This window comes from Lithobates pipiens, unplaced genomic scaffold (assembly GCF_037356315.1).
Source record: "Lithobates pipiens isolate NorthernLeopardFrog02 unplaced genomic scaffold, aLitPip1_a1.2 Scaffold_22, whole genome shotgun sequence".
Classification (NCBI taxonomy): Eukaryota; Metazoa; Chordata; class Amphibia; order Anura; family Ranidae; genus Lithobates; species Lithobates pipiens.
The window spans coordinates 48,312,998-48,335,193 of record NW_027507784.1 but is presented as its reverse complement, the minus strand read 5'-3'; the positions used below and the strand labels follow the sequence as shown (position 1 = coordinate 48,335,193).

General features: G+C 43.5%; 1 protein-coding gene and 1 long non-coding RNA gene across 3 annotated transcripts in view; one reads left to right on the top strand and one right to left on the bottom strand.

Annotated features, from left to right (window-relative positions):
- LOC143923741 (uncharacterized) overlaps positions 1–22,196 on the top strand; it is a 112,639-nt gene that overhangs the window by 22,901 nt on the left and 67,542 nt on the right. The gene's annotated exons all lie outside the window — the stretch shown is intronic.
- Positions 6,986–22,196, bottom strand: part of SLC38A11 (solute carrier family 38 member 11) — a 60,216-nt gene continuing 45,005 nt past the window's right edge. Inside the window, exons 10-12 of the mRNA XM_077447569.1 lie at positions 17,739–17,851; positions 12,012–12,143; positions 6,986–7,272 (exon numbers count right to left, since the gene is read on the bottom strand). Of these exons, the coding sequence (XP_077303695.1) occupies positions 6,997–7,272; positions 12,012–12,143; positions 17,739–17,851 (521 nt within the window). The 3' untranslated portion in view covers positions 6,986–6,996. The remainder of the gene's footprint in view (positions 7,273–12,011; positions 12,144–17,738; positions 17,852–22,196) is intronic.

Sequence of the window (22,196 nt, the reverse complement as noted above, 5' to 3'; positions counted from 1 at the left end):
GCGGCTGAGTCAGGTGCCAGTCCAGGTTTGTGGGCAGATCCCGACCATATGCGGCTCTGTGACATCAGCCGACGGTGAACTGTCTGCTGAAAATGGGTCACAGGAGTGTAGAACGAACTGCACTCCTGTGATCCATAGAAGTACAGTCAAACAAGCTTTGGCTGTACTCCTTCTTTAACCATTTCCAGACCGCCACACGCCGATATACGTCCTAACTTTGAAGAGGGATATCTTTGTTGTGGCAGCAGCTAGCTATCCTCTTCTTCGGTGGGCAGTCCGGTTTCCGATAATGGTGATCTCTGTGGCGGATTCGCAGCAAGAGCACTTTTATCAGCGGCGAGAGAGGCCCCCCCTCCCACTGTGGTGCCCTCCGCCGTTTACCGCTCACGAATGTGAATGGCCAAAGATGGATCCTGCTAAACTGGCCGGATTTCGATTAATCTATGACCAACTTTAGGCAGGAAGTATATTTGGACTACATAAAACATCCCCCTCACCTCTTCTCCCAAACACAGGTGTTATGTAGTCTTAATACACTTTCTGATAATGTTGTTTGGGATAACAGAGCATAGTGCACAAGGACAGCATCAGACTGGATAAATAAGTATTTTTGCACTTATAAGACAGATGCTGTAATACAGGGATATGCAATTAGCGAACCTCCAGCTGTTGCAAAACTACAAGTCCCATCATGCCTCTGTCTCTGGGTGTCATGCTTGTGGCTGTCAGAGTTTTGCTGTGCCTCATGGGAATTGTAGTTCTGCAACAGCTGGAGGGCCGCTAATTGCATATCCCTGCTGTAATACCTAGGATTGCGAGTAACGTTGTTTACGGGCATTTGACTTTATGAGCTATATATATATATATATATATATATATATATATATATATATATATATATATTTTTTTTTTTAAATCCTGACTCCGTTTGCAAGCGCCTCACAAGATGAGCAAGTTTCAAGCCTCTGGGGTGTGCAGTCAGCATTTGGCCAGAGGTGCGTGGGGTGCCGGTGACACTCGGAGCCGCTCGGAGACACTCAAACACTCCGTTCCCTAGTGTCTCCGAGCCTTTTTCAGAGTGTCTCTGAGTGCATCCGAGGGGTCTTTGAGTGTTTCCGTGTGTCTCCAGCGCCCCACCCCCATCTCTGGCCACATGTGGTACTGCATACAATAGCAGTCACTGTGGAACAAATTATCGGAGTTTCCTTTGACTCCTATGGGGAAACTCACTTTGATATACGAGTGCTTTGGATTACAAGCATTCTTCTGGAAGGAATTATGCTCGCAATCCAAGGTACCACTGTATAGTATAACCAAACGCATTCAATGGTATAGTTAACAGACCAAAAGGGAACAAATGAGAAGAGTTCATTGTTAGTTTACATACGGGAAAGTATGCTACTTGGTAAGGACCCCCATAACAGATAATTAGGTTCTGCCAGGAAAGTAAAAACCATTTCTAGGTCGGCTACCTAATTTTGCTGAAAAATATTTTTCCAACACAATTGGAAACATAGAAAAATAAACACAAAGCTTTGGCCGATGACTCACACAATTTACAATAAAGGATATTAATTCATGGAAATAAAATTAATTGTGGCAGGTATTAAATGGTGTTTTTACAATGAAAGAATGGATACATACGATGCCTAGCCAGCCCTTGCTTATTATTACAGATCTATTCAGAGAGTGGTGCTCCTTTCCTCTTCCTGTTGCACTTCCTCTATATATTGGTCATTGCTGCCTGGAATTTCCTCACATCAAACATCTAAGCTGCCTCTATTGTTGTGAACTAATGTCTTCCCTTCAGTGGCTCGGTGTCAGGTGATAGCAGTCTGTGTGCCATAATAAATATCCATCACGTTCCTGTAACTAACCATCCATGAATACTCTATTGAAGGGGTTTTCCACTTCCAGTAAAAAAGATATTTTCTGAAGGTGAGGGGTCGATCAACGACTCAAGACACCCTAATGCTGTTTCAGCAAATTGTCATCATCAGCCTTAAAACTCATCGATCAAATCAAGCTTACTTGCAGCATTTTTCATGCTAGAAAATGTGATTACTTCAGCAGTCATTTCCCTAGCACTGACCCTTCCTTCCTTGCACACCATAGCTAGCTCCTTATCCGGGAGTGTCTAATAAATGTCTGTGCTGGCCAAGCTCCTCTGCCCCTCCCACCACCCCCCTACATAACCTTTTATGTATCCCCTGGAGGAGGAGTGAGGGGAATACTGTAAAGTGTGTGCTGAGGCTGCTGACTTCACGTCCAAGATGGCGGCATCCAGAGCTTTTGGATGTCTACAAGGGCAGCATTTACAGGGAAATAACATGCAAAAAATATGTAAATTCACATATAATCTAATAGGAAGATTGTTGTTGAAATGAACAGGCTGTATCATTAATGTCACATGCTATTTACATGTAGGCAGGTAGTGTTTCCCATGTTTTTCTTGGTGGGTTTTCTTGGGTCCATACTCCCAGTCCTGTGTGCTATAAAAGGGTTGGAGGCCCAGACCCTAGGGTTCTGTCTTACTTAGGGGGCCCTTACTAACAGGAGAGACCGCACCATGCTCACTGCCATTGCCGGAGACTGGATTTCCAGTGCTATGCCAAGGTCGGTGTTTCCACTACCTAGGGGGATTGCTGGGATCTGCAGTACTCCTTGAAAATTGAAGATGCCAATCCTGAATACTGCCATTACTACTACTATAAATTATGGCCAAAAATTGACTCATTCCTATGCAGGTATGTTGGGGCAGCCACAAGTTAGGGACTCTGTATGTTAGGGAAAATACTGCACTTTATGTTGGATTGTTCCCAGATAGCAAGCAATTGTGCTGCAAGTCTTAAAATGACTTTCTAAGCTATTGATAGTATTGCCAGGCTTCACAAGTTTGTTGTGCAATTGCAGCAACTCTGCATTGCATGACTCCAGATCAACTTTTTTTCTGCAAGTCTGCTGCAAGTTCTGGTTCAGTTATGTTGTGTAATAGTCATCCCACCACAGGAACCACTGTGACTTGCAGAGCCAGTGGTGTCGCTTTGGGGGGTGACACCCACCATAGGGGTGACACCTTCTCGAGGGTGGCGAGGGTCCTAGAGGTAGGGCTTTTTTTCAGCTAGAACATGGCGGAACACAGTTCTGCCACCTCCGGTGCTAGCCCTGTGCTTTTTCTTCTGTCACTGCTGCTGTCAGTGTCACTTCTAATACAGAAACCCAGACTGACAGAGTAAGCAACTCCCCGGACAGCGCGGCTGCATTGAATCCTCCCCATCTGCTGCCCAGGTGTAGTTAAGCTGCTATGACTGTGAATTGGGGGGGGGGGGGGGACAACGACATCACTGCTGTTGGAGCCCCAGGAGACGGGCATCCATCCAGTCATGCTCCCGCCAGGTTGACCACTCCGATTGCCGGCAGTGGTGACCACAGCATCTTGCCATGTTCCCTGAATCCCATCCAGATTCCAGCAAGCAACACACTATTGTTCAGCACTCAGCAGGTCAGTTCCAAATCAATGCCAATGATGCCATTGTCAGCTGCCCCCAAGGACAGATCTGATCCAGAGATCCCCATACAGTATGAGGATCTCTGGATCGGATCTGTCCTTGAGGACAGCCTACAATGCAAAGTATGGGCCATACATAAAGTATAGACCAGGGGCTAGATTACTGGGGCAATAGAGGTCCCAAGCCAGAACCTGCCTAATCAATCTGAGTGCCAGCCCTAGACAGACAGACACTGCCACTGGAATTAATTACAGTAAAATATTGTAAATAATAAAGTATGGCTACTTACATTATTAAAGCTCAGGCATTTTTTTCATACTTTCCCTGTGGAATGGGACCAGCCCCCGTTAGAGGTATGAAAAAATGATGCACACTTTAAAAATGTATGACTAATATGTAGCCATAATACATTATAGTTTACTTATTGTAAATAATATTATTTATTATTATACAGGATTTATATAGCGCCAACAGTTTATGCAGTGCTTTACAATATAAAAGGGAGACAATACAGTTATAATACAATAAAATACAAGAGGATTAAGAGGGCCCTGCTCAGAAGAGCTGACAATCTAATAGGGTGGGGCAGGTGGTACAAAGGGTTGTAACTGTGGAGAATGAGCTGATGGAAGTGGTAAAAGATTAGTTGGAGATGTGATAGGCTTCCCTGAAGAAATGAGTTTTCGGGGATCGCCTGAAGGTAGTAAGAGTAGGGGATAGCCGGACAGGTTGAGGTAGCGAGTTCCAGAGGATGAGAGAGGCTCTGGAGAAATATTTTAGTGAATCAGTCCTGATGATGGTAGGCCTGCCACTGGGATTGAATAGTCACTGGAATTGATTAGAGAGACTGTAAGGCTCAAAAGTATGAATACAATTAGCACGCTGTGTACTGTAATAATGTGATGAATGTGCAGCCATAATTAATTATATATAATATTTTATTGTAATCAATTCCAGTAGCAGCGTCTAAGTCTTTCGCTCAGCCCACTGGAACTGATTATACTAAAATATTATATATAATTAATGATGGCTTCACATTCATCACATTATTAAAGGGTTTGTAAACCCTCATGGTTTTTCACCTTAATGTATTCTATGCATTAACCACTTCCGGACCACCACATGGCTACTTTGGTGACGGATATCGTTGTTATGGCAGCAGGTAGCTGCCATAACCCCGGTATCCCCGTGTTCGGCCGGTAGTCCAGTACACAATAAAAGTGGTGGAGGAAGCGATTGGATCCTTCTCAGTGCTGTGCATGGAGACGAGTGAGGGGAAGATGGCCCCCGCCGTCTCCATGACACTGCAGGGCGGAAGCCACGTCATAACGTCGCTTCCGCCTATAGCTCTTAAAGGGACATTTTTTTTTTTTTTAAATGACAATTATTTTATTGCCTTTTAGTGTAAATATGAGATTTGAGGTCTTTTTCACCCCAGATCTCTTTAGGAGGTCCTGTCATGCTTTTTTTCTATTACAGGGGATTTTTAAATTCCTTGTATTAGGAATAAAAGTGATACAATTTTTTTTTAAAAAAACAGTGTAAAAATAAAAAATAAAAGGTAAAGCAAATAAGAAAAAAAATGTTTTTAAACATATCCCGTCCTGCCGAGCTTGCGTGCAGAAGTACATGCATATGCGAGTAGCGCCCGCATATGAAAACGGTGTTCAAACCACACATGAGGTATCTCCGCAATCGGTAGAGTGAGAGCAATAATTCTAGCTCTAGACCTCCTCTGTAACGCAAAACATGCAACCCATAGAATTTTTTAAATGTCGCCTATAGAGATTTTTTAAAGGTAAAAGTTTGTCGCCATTCCACGAGCGGGTGCATGACATGTTGGGTATCAATTTACTCGGTGTAACATTATATTTCAAACATAAAAAAAAATTGGGCTAACTTTACTGTTGTCTTATTTTTTAATTCAAAAAAGTGTATTTAAAAAAAAAAAAAAGTGCGCTTGTAAGACCGCTGCGCAAATACGGTGTGACAAAAAGTATTGTAACAACGGCCTTTTTATTCCCTAGGATGTTAGAAAAAAAATATATAATGTTTGGGGCACTTTTCAGATTTGTAAAAAAAAATTGAAAACCATTTATCATTTTCCTTCCACTTCACAATTATGTGCCACTTTGTGTTGGTCGATCACATAAAATCTAAATAAAATACATTTACATTTTTGGTTGTAACATGACAAAATGTGGAAAATGTCAAGGGGTATGAATACTTTTTCAAGGCACTAATTAATTACGAAGGTTCTGGTGCTAATTTAATGCATGTAAGGCACTAAAGCTGGCCATACACCATACAACTTTCTTATTAAATTTCCTTTAGATTTACCATCAACTGTGTAGTAGAAGGGCCTGCCTGATTGCACACAAATTGAAAGTGTTTAGATTTGACCTCATATTACTGTATATGGTTTTGGTAAATCTAAAGGAAATCTATAGAAGAAAGTTGTATAATGTATGGCCAGCCTTAGTGAGTTTAATTACCACCTTAATCAGCCACAGAACCTGTGTATTTAATATGTGTTTGGTTTTAAAGGGAAGGGGTGGCAACCTTACATGGGCTGTATGCTCACATGCGGGGCTGGACTGGGGCAGAAATTTGGCCCTGGACTTCATCCAGACCGGCCCACTTACATTTTGAGTGTCCCATCACCAGCCCCCTTACAACAGAGTGTGCCATCAGCACCTCTTACATCAGAGTGTCCCATCAGCACCCCTTTACGTCAGAGTGTCCCATCAGCACCCCCTTACGTCAGAGTGTCCCATCAGCACCCCCTTACGTCAGGATGTCCCATCAGCACCCCCTTACGTCAGGATGTCCCATCAGCACCCCCTTACATCAGAGTGTCCCATCAGCACCTCTTACATCAGAGTGTCCCATGAGCAGCCCCCTTACATCAGAGTGTCCCATCAGCACCCCTTTACGTCAGAGTGTCCCATCAGCACCCCCTTACGTCAGGATGTCCCATCAGCACCCCCTTACATCAGAGTGTCCCATCAGCACCCCCTTACATCAGAGTGTCCCATCAGCAGCCCCCTTACATCAGAGTGTCCCATCAGCAGCCCCCTTACATCAGAGTGTCCCATCAGCAGCCCCCTTACATCAGGGTGTCCCATCAGCAGCCCCCTTACATCAGAGTGTCCCATCAGCAGCCCCCTTACATCAGAGTGTCCCATCAGCAGCCCTCTTACATCAGAGTGTCCCATCAGCAGCCCTCTTACATCAGAGTGTCCCATCAGCAGCCCTCTTACATCAGAGTGTCCCATCACCAGCCCCCTTACATCAGAGTGGCCCACTGAGCCATCAGCCCACCGGGAAACTCCCGCTAGTCCCGATGGCCAGTACATGCCTGCTCACATGCTCCGGTGATGGAAATGGACCCCCAATTTGTGGACATACAGTATGTGGTGGTAATTGAAGATTTGATTCAATTCTGGGTTTGTGATAAAAAAAAAAAGACTGTGTTAGCGGATGATCATAACTTTATTTCAGATACATTGGCTGGGTATGGGGTGGATGATATGGTACCGAGAGATGTAGAGTTTGTTAGACAGTAAAACATCTCATTACCATGACTGCACTCTTGAGGATAAAAGATGGCCATAACAAAGCCTACAGGCATTATTATTATCCCGAGTAGGAAGATTAGGCAAGGCACAAAGTTACTAGGATGATACCACTGATCTGCAGACAACTTTAAATAGCAGGCCGTTGGGATGATGAAGACAAGAGGTGTCGCGCTGAGAACTCCCTGAAAAAAAAAACAGTAAAAGTCAGAGCAACCAAAGCCAATATCTCCTTTTTCAGGTAGATGCTGGACAATTAAATGATCTTCCAGTTTATTTTAACAGCAGTGGTGGAATACCTCTGCTAGTTGGGGGTCACAAAAAAAAAGACATGTATATATGGAAGTAGCACCAGACCAAAAGATAAGAGTCCAAATTTATTTTTGATATTGTGTTAAAAGACAGCCAATGCTTTTCAGGTGTCAAAGGAACTCCTCCTTCATCAGGGCTTCAGCTAGAAATGAGAAGCTTAAAGTAAGGCTTTGCTGTTTGAATATTTGCAGGGAAGCTGATTGCTGGATTAAGATTCCTGGCCAGCAGTATTTCCATCAGCAGTCAAAATAAAAAAAAAGATCAAAAGTAGCTAAAGACCTGGGACTGTATTGAACTTCACCCCACTTTATTTGAAAGTAAAGAAAATGTTTTATTGGATGAAAAGTATTCCACCTGTGCAATTAGCTTCCAACATTCTTTAGCTGGTGAGTCACCATCCAACAAAAATCTTTAGGGTCTTTTTTTTTTTGTCTTCACTCATAAAAAAGGTCTGGCTGGTCCCTCCTGCCCCCCCATACATTCCTATTAATCCATCACTATGATAGGCTGCCTCACTGCCCAATATGAATGTGTGGGAAGCAGAAAGCAGCAGGTAGACTTCAGCACAGTGCCATCCATCTCCAGTTTGAGAATAATATATATAGATCTTAAAGCAGTAGTAAACCGCAGCTTGCAAAAATATATATATATTTTTTTAAATCCCCTGCAAAGGCAATGGCATAATCGCATACTAGCACATTATAAAATACTTACCTAAGAACAACACTCTCCAGCAGCACACTATCACTGCTGACAGGGTTTCCATCTTCCCCCAGGGCTCCTGCTGTATGAGTGTCTGGAGCCGCGATGACATCACTCCCGCACATGCATGCAGGAGCCATCGACTGAAGCACAGAGGTCTGAAGGTTCGGCACTATAAACACCGGCACTGTAAACACCACAAGTTTAGGAGATATTCAATGCACCTACAGGTAAGCCTTATTATAGGCTTGTCAAACAAATACGCTGTGATTTCCAAGCTCAAACTTACCAATCAGCCAGAAACCAACCAAATTGACCTGTCTAACACATATGCGTTAAGAATAGGGGTTTAGTCTGCACACATTTGCAAATACATGCCTAAACTATAGGCCCCATCAAGGCACCCTGTTTCCTGTAGTCTTAACTTTAACTTCTGTAAATCTCCACAATGGAAGCACATTCATTTTAATGGATAGGCAGAGGACAGGTGAGCCCATTGGAGCCCACCCCTACCCAAAGGTACAGGGGAACACTAAACACCCAGCACATAACACTATGGCAGAAAAGATGTTTGTACGTTGCCTGTGTTGGAGATACAACAGCTTTCAGTTTAGCCTATTGACTGCAGTTCACAAACAGGACACTAGATGTCGCTAATGCTCAGTGATATGCTATGCTATACATTTTTCTATGATGTGTTGTATTTTCTGTATGTAATGCTGTACTTGTTGGTTTTCTTTTTCACTAGGTCCAACCTTTGTTCATCTTTGAATCCTGGCGGCTGTTCCATGTAAATATCTTCTGTTATATCGCCATATAGAAACGCGGTTTTCACATCAAAATGTTTCACTTGCGTTTTTCTTGTGACGGCTACTGTTAGTAAAGTCCGTATTGTAGTGTGCTTGACTACTGGTGCAAACATCTCATTATAGACCTCTCCGTATTTTTGAGAATAGCCCTTGGCAACTAGTCTTGCTTTGTACCCAATTGTGCTATCATTTCTCTTTAAAAGTCCATTTACAGCCTATGGCTTTCCTTCCGGGTGGTAGTTATGTAAGTGTCCATGTTTTAGTGTCATGCATGGATTTCATCTCTTCCTCTGCAGCTTTTATCCATTTACTTGCTTCTTGTTCTGAAAGTTGAGATATATCTTCCCAGCTTGCAGGTTCGTTGATACTGGCAGTACTTGCTTTGTATGAGGGACGTATAGGTGGTTTACCTTGGTTTTCTCTTGTTGACCGTCTCGTTTTTGTGTCTGATCCTTCTTGTGTCTGCTCTTCGGTACTGGCTGAGTCTGCACTCACTTCAACCATTTGTTCGGAAGTTACAGAGATGAGCTGGTCAATGTCGGTTTTCTCTTCTATTCTTGCGTCCACTGTTGTCATTACATTGTCTCTTAAATCTTCAACAAAGGTTATGCTGTTGCTAATGGTAACCTTGTTTGTTTTGGGATTTAGGATTCTGTAACCCTTGATATTGTCACTGTATCCAACGAGGATACCTTCAAACGCTCTGTTCTGGAGTTTGGTGCCTTTTTCTTCAGGTATGTAGATGAATGCTTTGCATCCAAAAACTCTTATGCCGCGTACACACGACCAGACTTATGTCCGACAGACTTCCGAAGGAGTTCTGCCGGAGTTCTGACAGAGTTCTGACGGACTTTCCGAATGAGCGGACTTGGCCACACACAATCACACCAAACTCTGACGGATTCAAACGTGATGACGTACGACTGGACTCGAATAAGGAAGTTCATAGCCAGTAGCCAATAGCTGCCCTAGCGTCGGTTTTAGTCCGTCGGAATAGCATACACACGAGCAAATTTTTCGGTAGGAACTGGGTCCGGCGGAGTTCCGTCGGAAAAATTTGAAGCATGTTCCATTTTCTAAAGTCTGTCAAACTTTTGCGAATCAAAAGTCCGTTGCAGCCCACACACGATCGAAAAGTCTGCCGGAATCATTCCGTCAGACTTTGGATGTTGAAAAGTCCGCTCGTGTGTACGGGGCTTTAGGTGTTTTACACTTAGCTTCTCATTGTGCCATCGTTCATATGGGGTTTTCTCCGCTGTTCTGGAAAGAAGTCTGTTCTGCAAATATGTAGCTGTCATGGCTGCCACACCCCAGTATTTTTATGGTATTCCAGAGTCTGTAAGCATACATCTGATCATTTCAGTCAGTTCTGTTCTTTCTTTCAGCTACTCCATTTTGTTCTGTTGTATACGGGACTGTCTTTTGATGTTCTATTCCATTCTGTTTTAAGTACTCTTGTATCTTACTGCCTGTGAATTCACTTCCATTATTGCTCCGAGGTATGAGAGGCTTCCTCTGAAACTCGTTACTAGTCTTTATTGTATAGTCTTGCAATTTGTCAAAAACTTCACTCTTGTGTTGCATTAGGTAGGTGACTGTGTATCTTGAATAGTCGTCTATGAAAGTCACTATGTACCTGTTGCCTTCAGGTGTTGGTGGGTTGAGGGGACCACACACGTCACTGTGAACTAAGTCAAGTGGTCTTGAAGCTCTCTTCTGACTGATTTTGGGAAGTGCTGCTCTTGTAGCTTTGGATTTAATGCAACATTCAGCCTGGGTTCACACTATAACACGCTGCAGAACGCACAGGACTGATGTGCGTCCCTGTTCCCCCTTTCAGGGACGAATCAGGGCCAATTCTATGCTGGAATTCTGCCCTGAAATGGAGCCAAAGATGCACACGTTTTTTCTGCAGTGCGCTCCGCAGCCGCCCCGGAGATATGTAAACCGGCTCCATAGGGAGCCAGTCATGTTCTCCTACTATGCGAATTAGATGTGGAGAAATGCACATCTAATTTGCATAGGTGTGAATGGGGGCTCACACTTAACAGTAACTGGGCAAGGGGATATTGTTAGATCCCTTGTCAGATTTTTTTCTCTGTAGTTCCTGTATGCATTCTGGGTGTCTGTGACCTAGACGTCTTTATGAATGAGCGATCATCGAAGTCGGGGACCTGTGCCATGTATACCACGGCCCAACACTTCTGACCATACAGTCACGTAACTGAAAACTCACATCGGCTGGGCTGTGTATATTTAAAAGCAGCCGTGAAATGCACACATTTTTAACCTGGCCATACTGTATGATTTCTCTCCTTCAGCCTGTGGACACCATGAATAGATAAATCTCTCCTGGTGGTTATTGTATTTTAACAGCTGGCACCCATTGCAGGCTATGATCTTTTTCTGTGAATGGTAGCGCTGGGCCCTGGAGAGGCATCTACTGTTAGAAACCAGAGCTGTCAATCACAAGTCCGTCTCCTTCCTAGCAGCGTTGTCGAACAGAGGTTGGGGGAACCTGTCCAACCAACCTGCTTAGAAACAAAGGGAAGGATTTGAAAGCAACCAAGTGCTATAAAACAATATATAATGTTGGATCGTCTTTAAGATCTATGTATAACATTCCCAAACTGGAACTGAACAGTTCAATAAACTTTTCAACAAAGTTGCTTGAAGCTTGCTAAAAGCTTTGCAAATGCTTTGAAAAGACTTGTTGTACTGATCTTAAACAAAAGCCTATGTTAGAAAAGTTAACAATCGATGTCTGATTCGACTTAACAATCAAATTGAACATCGATTGAGTGAAATAAATAGCATGGTTGAGACCTGCGATTCCATCTAATTAACCTGATACAATTCTGTATGGGAGCGATCGAAACTTGGGCACACGTGTATGTCACATTGCAATAGATTTTAGCTCAATTTATGTGGTTGATCAGTTCAGAGCGTTCATTTTATTTGACTGTGTAGGCCCACCATTGGAGGGGATCTACAAGATTTCAAATATATATGGCTACACAATCTGAAATGAAATACATGAATTAATTGTTATGCTAATAGGAACCATTACTTTTATAAATTCAAGGTAATAAGCTACTTACATTAAGCTCCAATACCATTCCGAGGCAGTCAGAGAGTAAAGATATAACAGTGGTTAGAGACACAACTAAGAGGGTCACTGTGAAATGAAGGACAGTGGAGAGATTTCCTCCAAAGAAGACATTCGAAATCACCTGCAGAGAACACAAATACCAATTGTAGGGACGACCCCCTTTTCATATTTCATTCTACTGTAGCACTGGCAAGAGTTGGAACAGCAGCGCCATCTACTGTGTTATAAGTGAAGTAGTGCTTACAGGTGACACAAACAGACAGGTATGAAAGAATATGACTGGTATGGCTTTAAAACCCAACTCCAGAATTCATTTCCCTTTAAATGGTTTGTTTGGGCCAAACAAACTTTTCCCATTACTAAGGGTTCATGCAGACTGCAGCTAAAAAAAAAAAAAGTTGCTTTTACAGACCCGTAAGTTTGTATTTCAGCTTTTCTCATTTTCTATTGAACTTCTTCAAGCTTCTTAAAGCTCCTTTTGAGCTTTTTTGAGCAAAAGCATTTTTTTTATCACAAACTCTCCTAGATACAATTTTCTTAAAGTGGTTATAAACCCACTAAGAAAGAAGAAAAACAAACCTTGCAAGACAAAGGTGTAATGAGCTAGTACACATAGCAGCACATGCTGATACAGGGGATATCTCCTAAACCTGTACTTCCATGGTAGCTACAGGTAAGCTTTATTATAGGCTTACCTGTAGTGAAAAGTGGTGTGTTTACAACCGCTTTAACCACTGCATAAACAAAACAAAAAGTGGAACAAATGCTTTTGCACATTTTCAAGCTTCTTTGAGCTCTCAAAAAACACGAGTTTGTTTTTTTTTTTTTCTGCCTGTAGGAGCATATGCCTGAAAACGCCTGAAAAAGCCATAGTGTGCATAAACACATTGGCTAACAGGGAGGCACGTTTCTAGGCAGAAAAAATAAGAGCTCAAAAGTCTGTAGGAACGTCTTCTTTGAGCTGCAGTGTGCATGAGCCCTAAGACATGTGCTGGCTGTCATCGCTGCAGAAATTGTATGCAGAATCAACTACACATACAGATATGTCAACTACAAATACAGAGCTATGTTCTGGCAGCAATATGGAGACTTCCTGTCCCTTTTTCTAGAACAAAACTGAGTTGGACTGAGTGTTGCTCAGCCATTCACAGGAAGCTTTGTATTTTTATAAATTAAAACAAGGCTTCCCCTGATTGGCAGAGCAGTGCTCAACCTGACTCTGGGAAGGGGATAGGAAGTCTTGTACTGCTACCGGAACTCAGTGCTGTAAACTGCATGTAACTGATATTACATACACTTTATATAACACTAAAAGTGGGTGCATGTATTAGTAATTAGTAATGGACATCATTTGTTTCGGCCAGCTTGGCCAAAACAACCCACTTAAAGTGAACTGAAACCTGAAGTTAGACTTTAAAGAGTAACTCCACTTTTGTTGAGAAAACCAAACATTCCCCTCTGGGTGATCTATTTACACTGCAGAGAGTCTAACAAACTTTGTTGCAGATTCCTACCTTTTATTAATCTGAAAAAATGCTTTGTCGGACAAAATTAATGTGAATGAGAGTGACTTTATAGTTATAAATCAGCTGCTGCACTTGCAGGGTTCCAATGAGGAAAGTGGCAGGGTCTGTATCCATTTAGATGTGATTTACCTTTAGGAGTATCTCACCAAAAAATGACATTTGTGTGGCAGGAGATACCAAAAACCCGTCTTGTATGTTAGTGCAGAGTTCTTGGAAAATCAGTAAGCAAATCACACAAACAAGTAATCACATATCTGGGGCGCCTTCTGTACATATCTTTGTACATATGATCCTCTATATTGCCATACCATATGGCCGTTACCTTATAACTAGGTTTGCACTGATACCGGCATTGGTGCCGATACTAAGCATTTGCAGGAGTATTGGTACTCCTGCAAATGCACCGATATCTGAAACGAATACTTTCAGGCTCGGTTCTCTCTTCTGTTAGCGGAATTCCCCCACTGACAGCTGAAATGTATAGAAAAAAAAGATGGCAATTATTAGACATGTGCACACTGAAATATTTCCTTTTGTAATTTCATTTTCGTCCGAAAAATACATTTATTTAGTTACTCCCAAAATTCGTTTTTATTTTATTTTGTTGTTCGTTAAAAATTACATTCATCTGAAAATGCAAATGAATTAAGGTCAAATCTGTCATTGAAGGCTTATGGTGTCTGTCGAATGTTCAAAGAAGATTCGATGGAGCAGCTAAACTGTAAGCCCTTGTACACACGGTCGGAGATTCCGACAACCAAATCCGTCGGAGTAATTCCGACGGATGAATTCCGGAAGAGGTCCGGAAGTGATGTTGCATACACACGGTCGGACAAAGTTGTCGGAAAATCCGATTGTACATAACGTGATTTTGTTACGACGGGACTACGTTCAGGTTAGTAGCCAATAGCTTTGGTCTAGGAATTTGATCTGAGCATGCGCGGCACTTTTTCCGTCGGAGTAGGCTACACATGATCGGAGTATGTGCGATCGGAGCATTTTTTCAGAAAATTTTACCGGCAAGTTGGAAAAGTTGGTCCGTCAGATATTCCGACGGAAACAGTCCGATGGAGACCACACACAGTCGGAATATCCGACAAAACGGTCCGATAGGACACATTCCGTCGGAATCTCCGACCGTGTGTACAAGGGCTATGACTGTATAGTTTAGCTGCTCCATCGAATCTTCTTAGAACTTTCGACAGATACCATAAGCCAAAGATTCGATGTTTGTATGTTTTTGGCTGCTTTGTCGAATCTTTGTGGTTCGTTGAATGTATATAGTTCAAACAGAAAATAGCAACACTAGTATCACTATCAGGTTCACAACACTAACACAATAGCAGCAGATTATTATGAAAAAATTAAGTTGAACTGCAGCTTGTTTCACTATTGTTCTGCTTCTGTGCTTATGCTTAATTACTAAATAATTCAGGTTCTCTGACAAACGGACCAGCTAAGGCCGCGTACACACGGGCGGATTGTCTGCCCAACTAAGTTCGTCAGACAATCCGACAGACAGTCCGTTCAAAATTTGAATGAACGGACTTGACCACACACGATGAGCAGACAGTCCGCTGAAAGCGTGCGCGATGACGTGTACAGCACGTACGACGGGACTAGAAAAACGACGTCCTATACACTGCAATGCAACCTTCGGCCGTGTAAATCCTTTCTGAGCATGCGCCATACTTAGTCCGTCCAACTTGCCTACACACGAGCGGACTGTCCGCTGAAACCAAGTTTGGACGGACAAAACCAACAAAATTACGGAAATTCCGTAAGACTTTGTTCGTCAGACAGTCCGCTGAAAAAGTCCGCTGAAGCCCACACACGAGCGCATTGTCCGCTGAAACACGTTTCAGCGGACTAAGTTGGACAGACAATCCGCCCGTGTGTACGCGGCCTATGGCCGCGTACACACGGGCGGACTGTTCGCCCAACTTTGTCCGCTGAACAGTGTTTCAGCGGACAGTCCGCTCGTGTGTGGGCTTTCAGCGGACAGTTTCAGCGGACAGTTTGACGAACAAGGTTTTTCGGAATTTCCGAAAAACTGTCCGCTGAAACCTTGTTTCAGTGAACAGTCCGCTCGTGTGTAGGCTTGTTCGTCAAACAAAGTTGTGCGCATGCTCAGAAAGGATTTTCACGCCAAAAGTTATAATGCAGTGTATAGGACGTCGTATTTTTCGTCCCGTCGTACGTGCCGTTCACGTCATCGCGCACGGTTTCAGCAAACTGTTTGTCCGTCGTGTGTGGCCATGTCCGTCCATGCTAATTTTGAGCGGACTGTTTGCCGAAACTGTTTGACGGACAAAGTTGGGCGAACAGTCCCCGCGTGTGTACGCGGCCTAAGACTGACTGTCTTCTGAAATGATTCAGTGTCTGTGTCTCTCTCTGCTAGCAATCGTAAGTGAAAGTAAGTTGGCTGTACATGTGTACTTAGTTCTAGCTATTTTACTGCTCCTCCTCTGTGGTTACAATCACTCAGCCAATAACATTCATCATCATCATTATTTTTATTTTACTTCCCCCACCCAATTACAGCAGCGATCTTTTCTCTCTATGCCGAATCTTTTCTCTCTATGCCGAATCTTTTCTCTCTATGTCGAATCTTTTCTCTCTATGCCGAATCTTTTCTCTCTATGCCGAATCTTTTCTCTCTATGCCGAATCTTTTCTCTCTATGTCGAATCTTTTCTCTCTATGCCGAATCTTTTCTCTCTATGCCGAATCTTTTCTCTCTATGTCGAATAATCTTGGACTAATAGAGTTAAGGTTCAACCACAGGTTCGATAGACACAGATTGTTATTGTCGGCATCATGTCGAATCTCCTATCTATATCGAAGTGTTGTCACAATGAAAATGAAACTGAAGCATTTGTTTATGTCGGATCTTTCGTTTTTCAGATTCTGCACTTTCGATAACGAAAATACCTGAAATTCGTACGAAAATGCATTCAAACGAAAACTAATGCACATGTCTAGCAATTATCAGTTGTTAAAGTGGTTGTAAACCCTTACAAACCACTTTGACCTACAGGTAAGCCTAGATTAAGGCTTACCTGTAGGTCCAAGCAATATCTCCTAAACCGATATTTGCTCGAAAACGGGCACCGCTGTCTACGGCGCATGCGCCGTAGACAGCGGCGCGCAGGCGCACTGAGCGCGGCAGTTCCAAGAATGGAGCTGCCGCATTTGTCGACTCCCGTGCGCATGCATAGTCCCGTGCGATGCATAGTAGTCCATTATGCTTTACCTTTGCAGGGAAAAAAAGAGGAAGTAAACTCATCAGGGTTTACTTCCTCTTTAAGGAGTGGGGCCGTTGCGTCCTTAACAACCGATGACTCATTCAGCTGTCAGTGAGGTTCCTCTGTTGATAGCTGAAGTATAAACTAAGACCTGGCAATTGGAGCTGTCAAATAAAATAAAAAAAGCAACTGGGCAATGTTTATCAACAACATTGCTTGGCTGCTGAAACAGATATATAGCAAGAAACATTGTTTCTTTTTATCTATCCTTCTGTTTATTTATTTACAGATCAAAGGGATGAACTTGGTCTGATGACTTCAATTTAAAGCAACCAGTTTATTAAAATGTTCCTTTGTTTAACCCCTTATTAACCCCTAATTTACTCTAATCAGCCTTATTAACTCCTTATTCTCCTTCTCCATTTAATTATTTTTTTCCTGCTGATTTTTTTCTGTTCACTTCTATTTTATGAACAATTAAAACGTATTTTTTGTTTGCTTTGTTCAGTAATAATTTTTACACCTTTAACATATATTTACATGTTTCACTTTGAAAAAAGCACATAATTAAAAAAAAAAATAATAATAATAATTTGTAAATAATTTTTCAGTGCTTTGTACCATTGCTGACAGCTGAAGTGTAAACAAAAAAGTTGCGGTAAGTATCAGTAATTGGTATCGGCGAGTACTAAAAAAAAAAATGAGACTCTTAATCGCAAGGTTGTGGGTTTGCACCCCACGTTGGATTTATGACATTGCAGAGTACTATATATTATATATTATTATATTTTTTGTATTATTTGCAATATTTTTCCCACCAAAGTGGAACTACTCTTTAATGATCAGAGCCAGTTTCTGCATTATTAATATGTTGTGTATATGTGTTTTATATGTTTGTATATTTGGTCATGTACATATTTGTGTCATAGTTCTGCAAACTCACCTCTCTGGCCACAAAACATTCCATCGGGTATGTCAGTATTATAGTTATTGCATAGCAAAATCTTCCCACAGTGGCCAGGTTGTCATCCATACAGTAATTCTCAAACAGGTCACCTATAATGGTAAATAAAAAAAATATCAAAACAAAAAAGTTTGCTCTCATGTGATCATACTATCAAATCTAATATGAAAAAAGTTACAATGATACATTTCATCAGGGCCAGTTTACAGGCACAAATGTTAAATACTTGGCCGTGTTTTCCCTCATCTTGCACAATAATCAACTTGTTGGTGGAAGCTGCAAAGGACGAATACAGGAGGGGGGAGGGGGTCGGGAATTAAAGCGGAGTTCCACTCAAAAGTGGAACTTCCACTTATCTGTCTCCTCCCCCCTCCTGTACCACATTTGGCACCTTTCAGGGGGGGGGGGGACGGGTACCTGTTTTTGACAGGTCCCCTTCCCCACTTCCGGAGACAGTGCCGCGTTGCCATCTCTTGGGAGTTCGGCCCGCCTCCTCCTTCCTCCGCCGACAAGCCTGCACACTATGCACAGTAGGGTACTGGCTGGGAAGCCTAAAAGCTGCCAGTTTCCCTTACTAGGAATGGTGGCGGCAGCACCCGACACGACAGCCGATCAGAAAAATGGCTGGGGTGGATTTCAGGACAGGTAAGTGTCCTAATATTAAAAGTCAGCAGCTACAATATTTGTAGCTGCTGACTTTAAGACCCCTTTCACACTAGGGCACTTTGCAGGCACTACAGCACTAAAAATAGCACCTGCAAAGTGCCCTGAAAGAGCCGCTGCTGTCTCTCCAGTGTGAAAGCCCCGAGATGCATACTAGCTCATTATGCCTTTGTGTTGCAGGGTTTCACACTGGGGCGCTGCGCTGGCAGGACGTTACAAAAAGTCTTGCAAGCAGCATCTTTGGAGTGCTGCTTGCCCATTGAAATACATGGGCAATGCTGCCGAATTGCCTGCAAAGTGCTTTGACAAGGGCGCTATTAACCCTTTCCTCGACCGCTAGCAGGGGTTAAAAGCACCGAATAGCGCCAGTAAAACAGCGATAAAGCGCTGCTAAAAGTAGTGGGAATTTTGCATAGAACACAAAGACAGTCAGCAAACACACAATATGACCTTATTGTAAATACTGAGCATTGTTTAATCTGAATATTACCATAGCTACTGGCATATTCACACAATGCTTGTTGTGATTCATAACTTAGTTATAGTAAATAATCAAACTTTCCCTGTTGTACTGAGAAATTATCCCTTTAGGTGAAGCTCATGTTTGTTTTTACCAATTATTATTATTAAAATACCTTTTATACTACTTCTATTGGCTTCTATTACTGTCTCTTGCTGCCTAAAAACCCCGCTTGTGGGGGAACTAGTTCTATTTGTAGGAAAAAAAAATGCCTTTTAAAGCGGGAGTCCGCGTTTTTTTTTTTTTTTTTTAAAAGCCAGCAGCTAGAAATACTGCAGCTGCTGACTTTTAAAATAATGACACTTACCTGCCCAGCGCGCCCGCGATGTCGGCACCCGGAGCCGATCTCTCGATCGTCTCTCAGGTGCTGCCGCCGCCATCTTGGGTATGGGTATCAGGAAGTGGAGCCTTTCGGCTTCATTTCCCAGTTCCCTACTGCGCATGCGCGAGTCACGCTGCACAATAAGGATGGACCCGCTGCCTCTGGGATCTGTGTGTTTCCCAGCAGGCAGCGGGGGACTTTCGGAAAGGGGCGTAATCTACGCCCCTTTCCGCAGAGAGCTATCCCGGAAGTGGGTGCAGATACCTGTACTGTACAGGTATCTGCACCCCCCTCCCCCCTGAAAGGTGCCAATTGTGGCGCCGGAGGGGGGGAGGAATCCAATGAGCGGAAGGTCCACTTTAGGGTGGACCTCCGCTTTAAGCTTTAGCTCCTGAAAATGCACCCGTTATACAGTACATCCCTACTTTCTGAACAGGACAATGGAGAACTGAAAAAGAAGAAGCTATAGATGGGGGCTCTCAGTGGCCACTTTATTAGGTACACCTGTTCAATTGCTTGGCAACACAAATTGCTAATTAGCCAATTAGGCATCTAGACATGATGAGGACGACTTGCTGAAGTTCAAACCGAGCACCAGAATGGGGAAGGAAGTGACTTAACTGGCCTGCACAGAGTCCTGATCTCAACCCAATAGAACACCTTTGGGATGAATTAGAGCAGAGACTGTGAGCCAGGCCTTCTTCTTCAACATCAGTGCCTGACCTCACATATGCACTTCTGGAAGAATGATCAAACAGTCCCATATGGACACACTCCTAAACCTTGTGGACAGCCTTCCCAGAAAAGCTGGTACAGCTGCAAAGGGTAGGCCAATTCAATATTGAACCCTTCAGACTAAGACTGGGATACCATTAAATTTCATGGTTGTGTAAAGGCACAATACAGTGTATATATACACCTTAAAGTGGATGCAAACCCGATTCATGAAATTTGAGCTGGGAACATATATCTGCAGTGTTTTGTTATCTCTATCAAAAGCACTATGTCCCGTAGCTGTCCCGTAGCTCCGTAGCTCTGTTATCAGCATGATGACACGTTCTCCGAGACGGGAGATAGAAGTGTGTGTCGGGGGAGGTTGCTAAAAATATATTACCAATCAGCTTGCCATCTAAGAGCAGAGCTGTGCACATTCCTTTCTTCCTTTGCCTATGAGGAGGGGTGTGCCTTTCCTCCAATCAGCTGTCTTGGCTGTATGCATCTCCTTCCCCTACTTGGTGGCGTCTGTCTCCTCGCTCCTCCTCAGGTGCCAATCAGAACGCTTCTCCTTTCAGCTAATCGGGAAATGTATCTCACACCTGCTCTTCCTGATTGGCCGAGAGACGAGTCAGTGTTAGAATAGCGAATATTTATTCGCTATTCTAACACACTTGGGTGGGCTTCGAGCACAATGGTCTGCGTCTGGAGCCCACCCTATTTTTAAGCCTATTAGAGCCTGCTCTAATCAGGTGCTTCAAAAAAACAAAAAACCTTCATGTGCCCGGCATTCTAAAAGGGGCTAGATGCATCAATAGGTGGTGGCAGTGGCGATGGATAGGGGAGCCGTGCGCCCTTAATGGACGGGCCGCCCCTGATGCCAATAATCCACTCCCAGCGCTAACCAGGGAGGGAAAAACTTTAACAGGATGTGCACTCTCTAAAGGATATATACAGCTGAAGAGAGAAGATATACATGTAAAACTTATGCATAGCTCCCAACTGTCCTTGATTTCGAGGGACTGTCCCTGATTTGGAGCAAAGTCCTTCCGTCCCTCATTTCTCCTCATTTTGATCTGATCTATACAGATGTATATAAAATTTACTTTTTATTTATCAAAAAGTGTTTTCCAGTACTAACCTTTCATCTGATTTCTAATTTGCTGCATTTGTAAATTCCAAAAGCCAATATAAAGGAATAGTAGTGGTAAAAAAGCACTTCATTAACCAATCTTGATTTTTTTTTTACAATTCTCCTTTAAGGGGGCGTGCCAATGGGTGTGTCCTATGCCTGCATGTTTTTGCTGATAGGTGTCCCTCATTCCCATCTCAAAAAGTTGGGAGGTTTGTTTTATCTCTGTGTATCATCTGAGGCTTTTCACTTCGCCGGGTATATGGAGGCTTTACATCCACTTTAACCACTTGCCGCTCGCCCTATAGGCAATTGACGGTGGCAAAGTGGTTGCATAATCCTGATCGGACGTCATATGACGTGATCAGGATTATAAGCCGCTGCGCGCCCCCGGGGGCGCGCATCGCGGCGATCGTTGTTGCAGGGTGTCAGTCTGACACCCGGCAACTACGATCTCGGTAAAGAGTCTCAGACGGAGACTCTACCACGTGATCAGCCGTGTCCAATCACGGCTGATCACAGTGTAAATAGAAAGAGCCGGACAGACGCGAGTAGAGGAGAGCCAATCGGCTGCTCCTCTGACAGGGGGGGTCTGTGCTGATCGATTATCAGCACAGCCCCCCCGAGGATGCCCACACTGGACCACCAGACCACCAGGGATGCCCAGCAAAAGGTAATCCTCCCTAGACCACCAGGGATGCCAGTCAGTGCCCATAATGGATGCCAATCAGTGCCCACAATGGGCATCACTGATTGGCATGCATTATTGTTTGGCACTGATTGGCATCCATTAGTACAGTATAACACCAATGCCGCCTATGAGTGCCCACCTGTGCCACCTATCAGTGCCCACCTGTGCCGCCTATCAGTGCCCACCTGTGCCGCCTATCAGTGCCCACCCATGCCCATCTGTGCCGCCTATCCATGCCCATCTGTGCCGCCTATCCATGCCCATCTGTGCCGCCTATCCATGCCCATCTGTGCCGCCTATCTATGCCCATCTGTGCCGCCTATCCATGCCCATCTGTGCCGCCTATCCATGCCCATCTGTGCCGCCCATCCATGCCAATCCGTGCCAGCTATCAG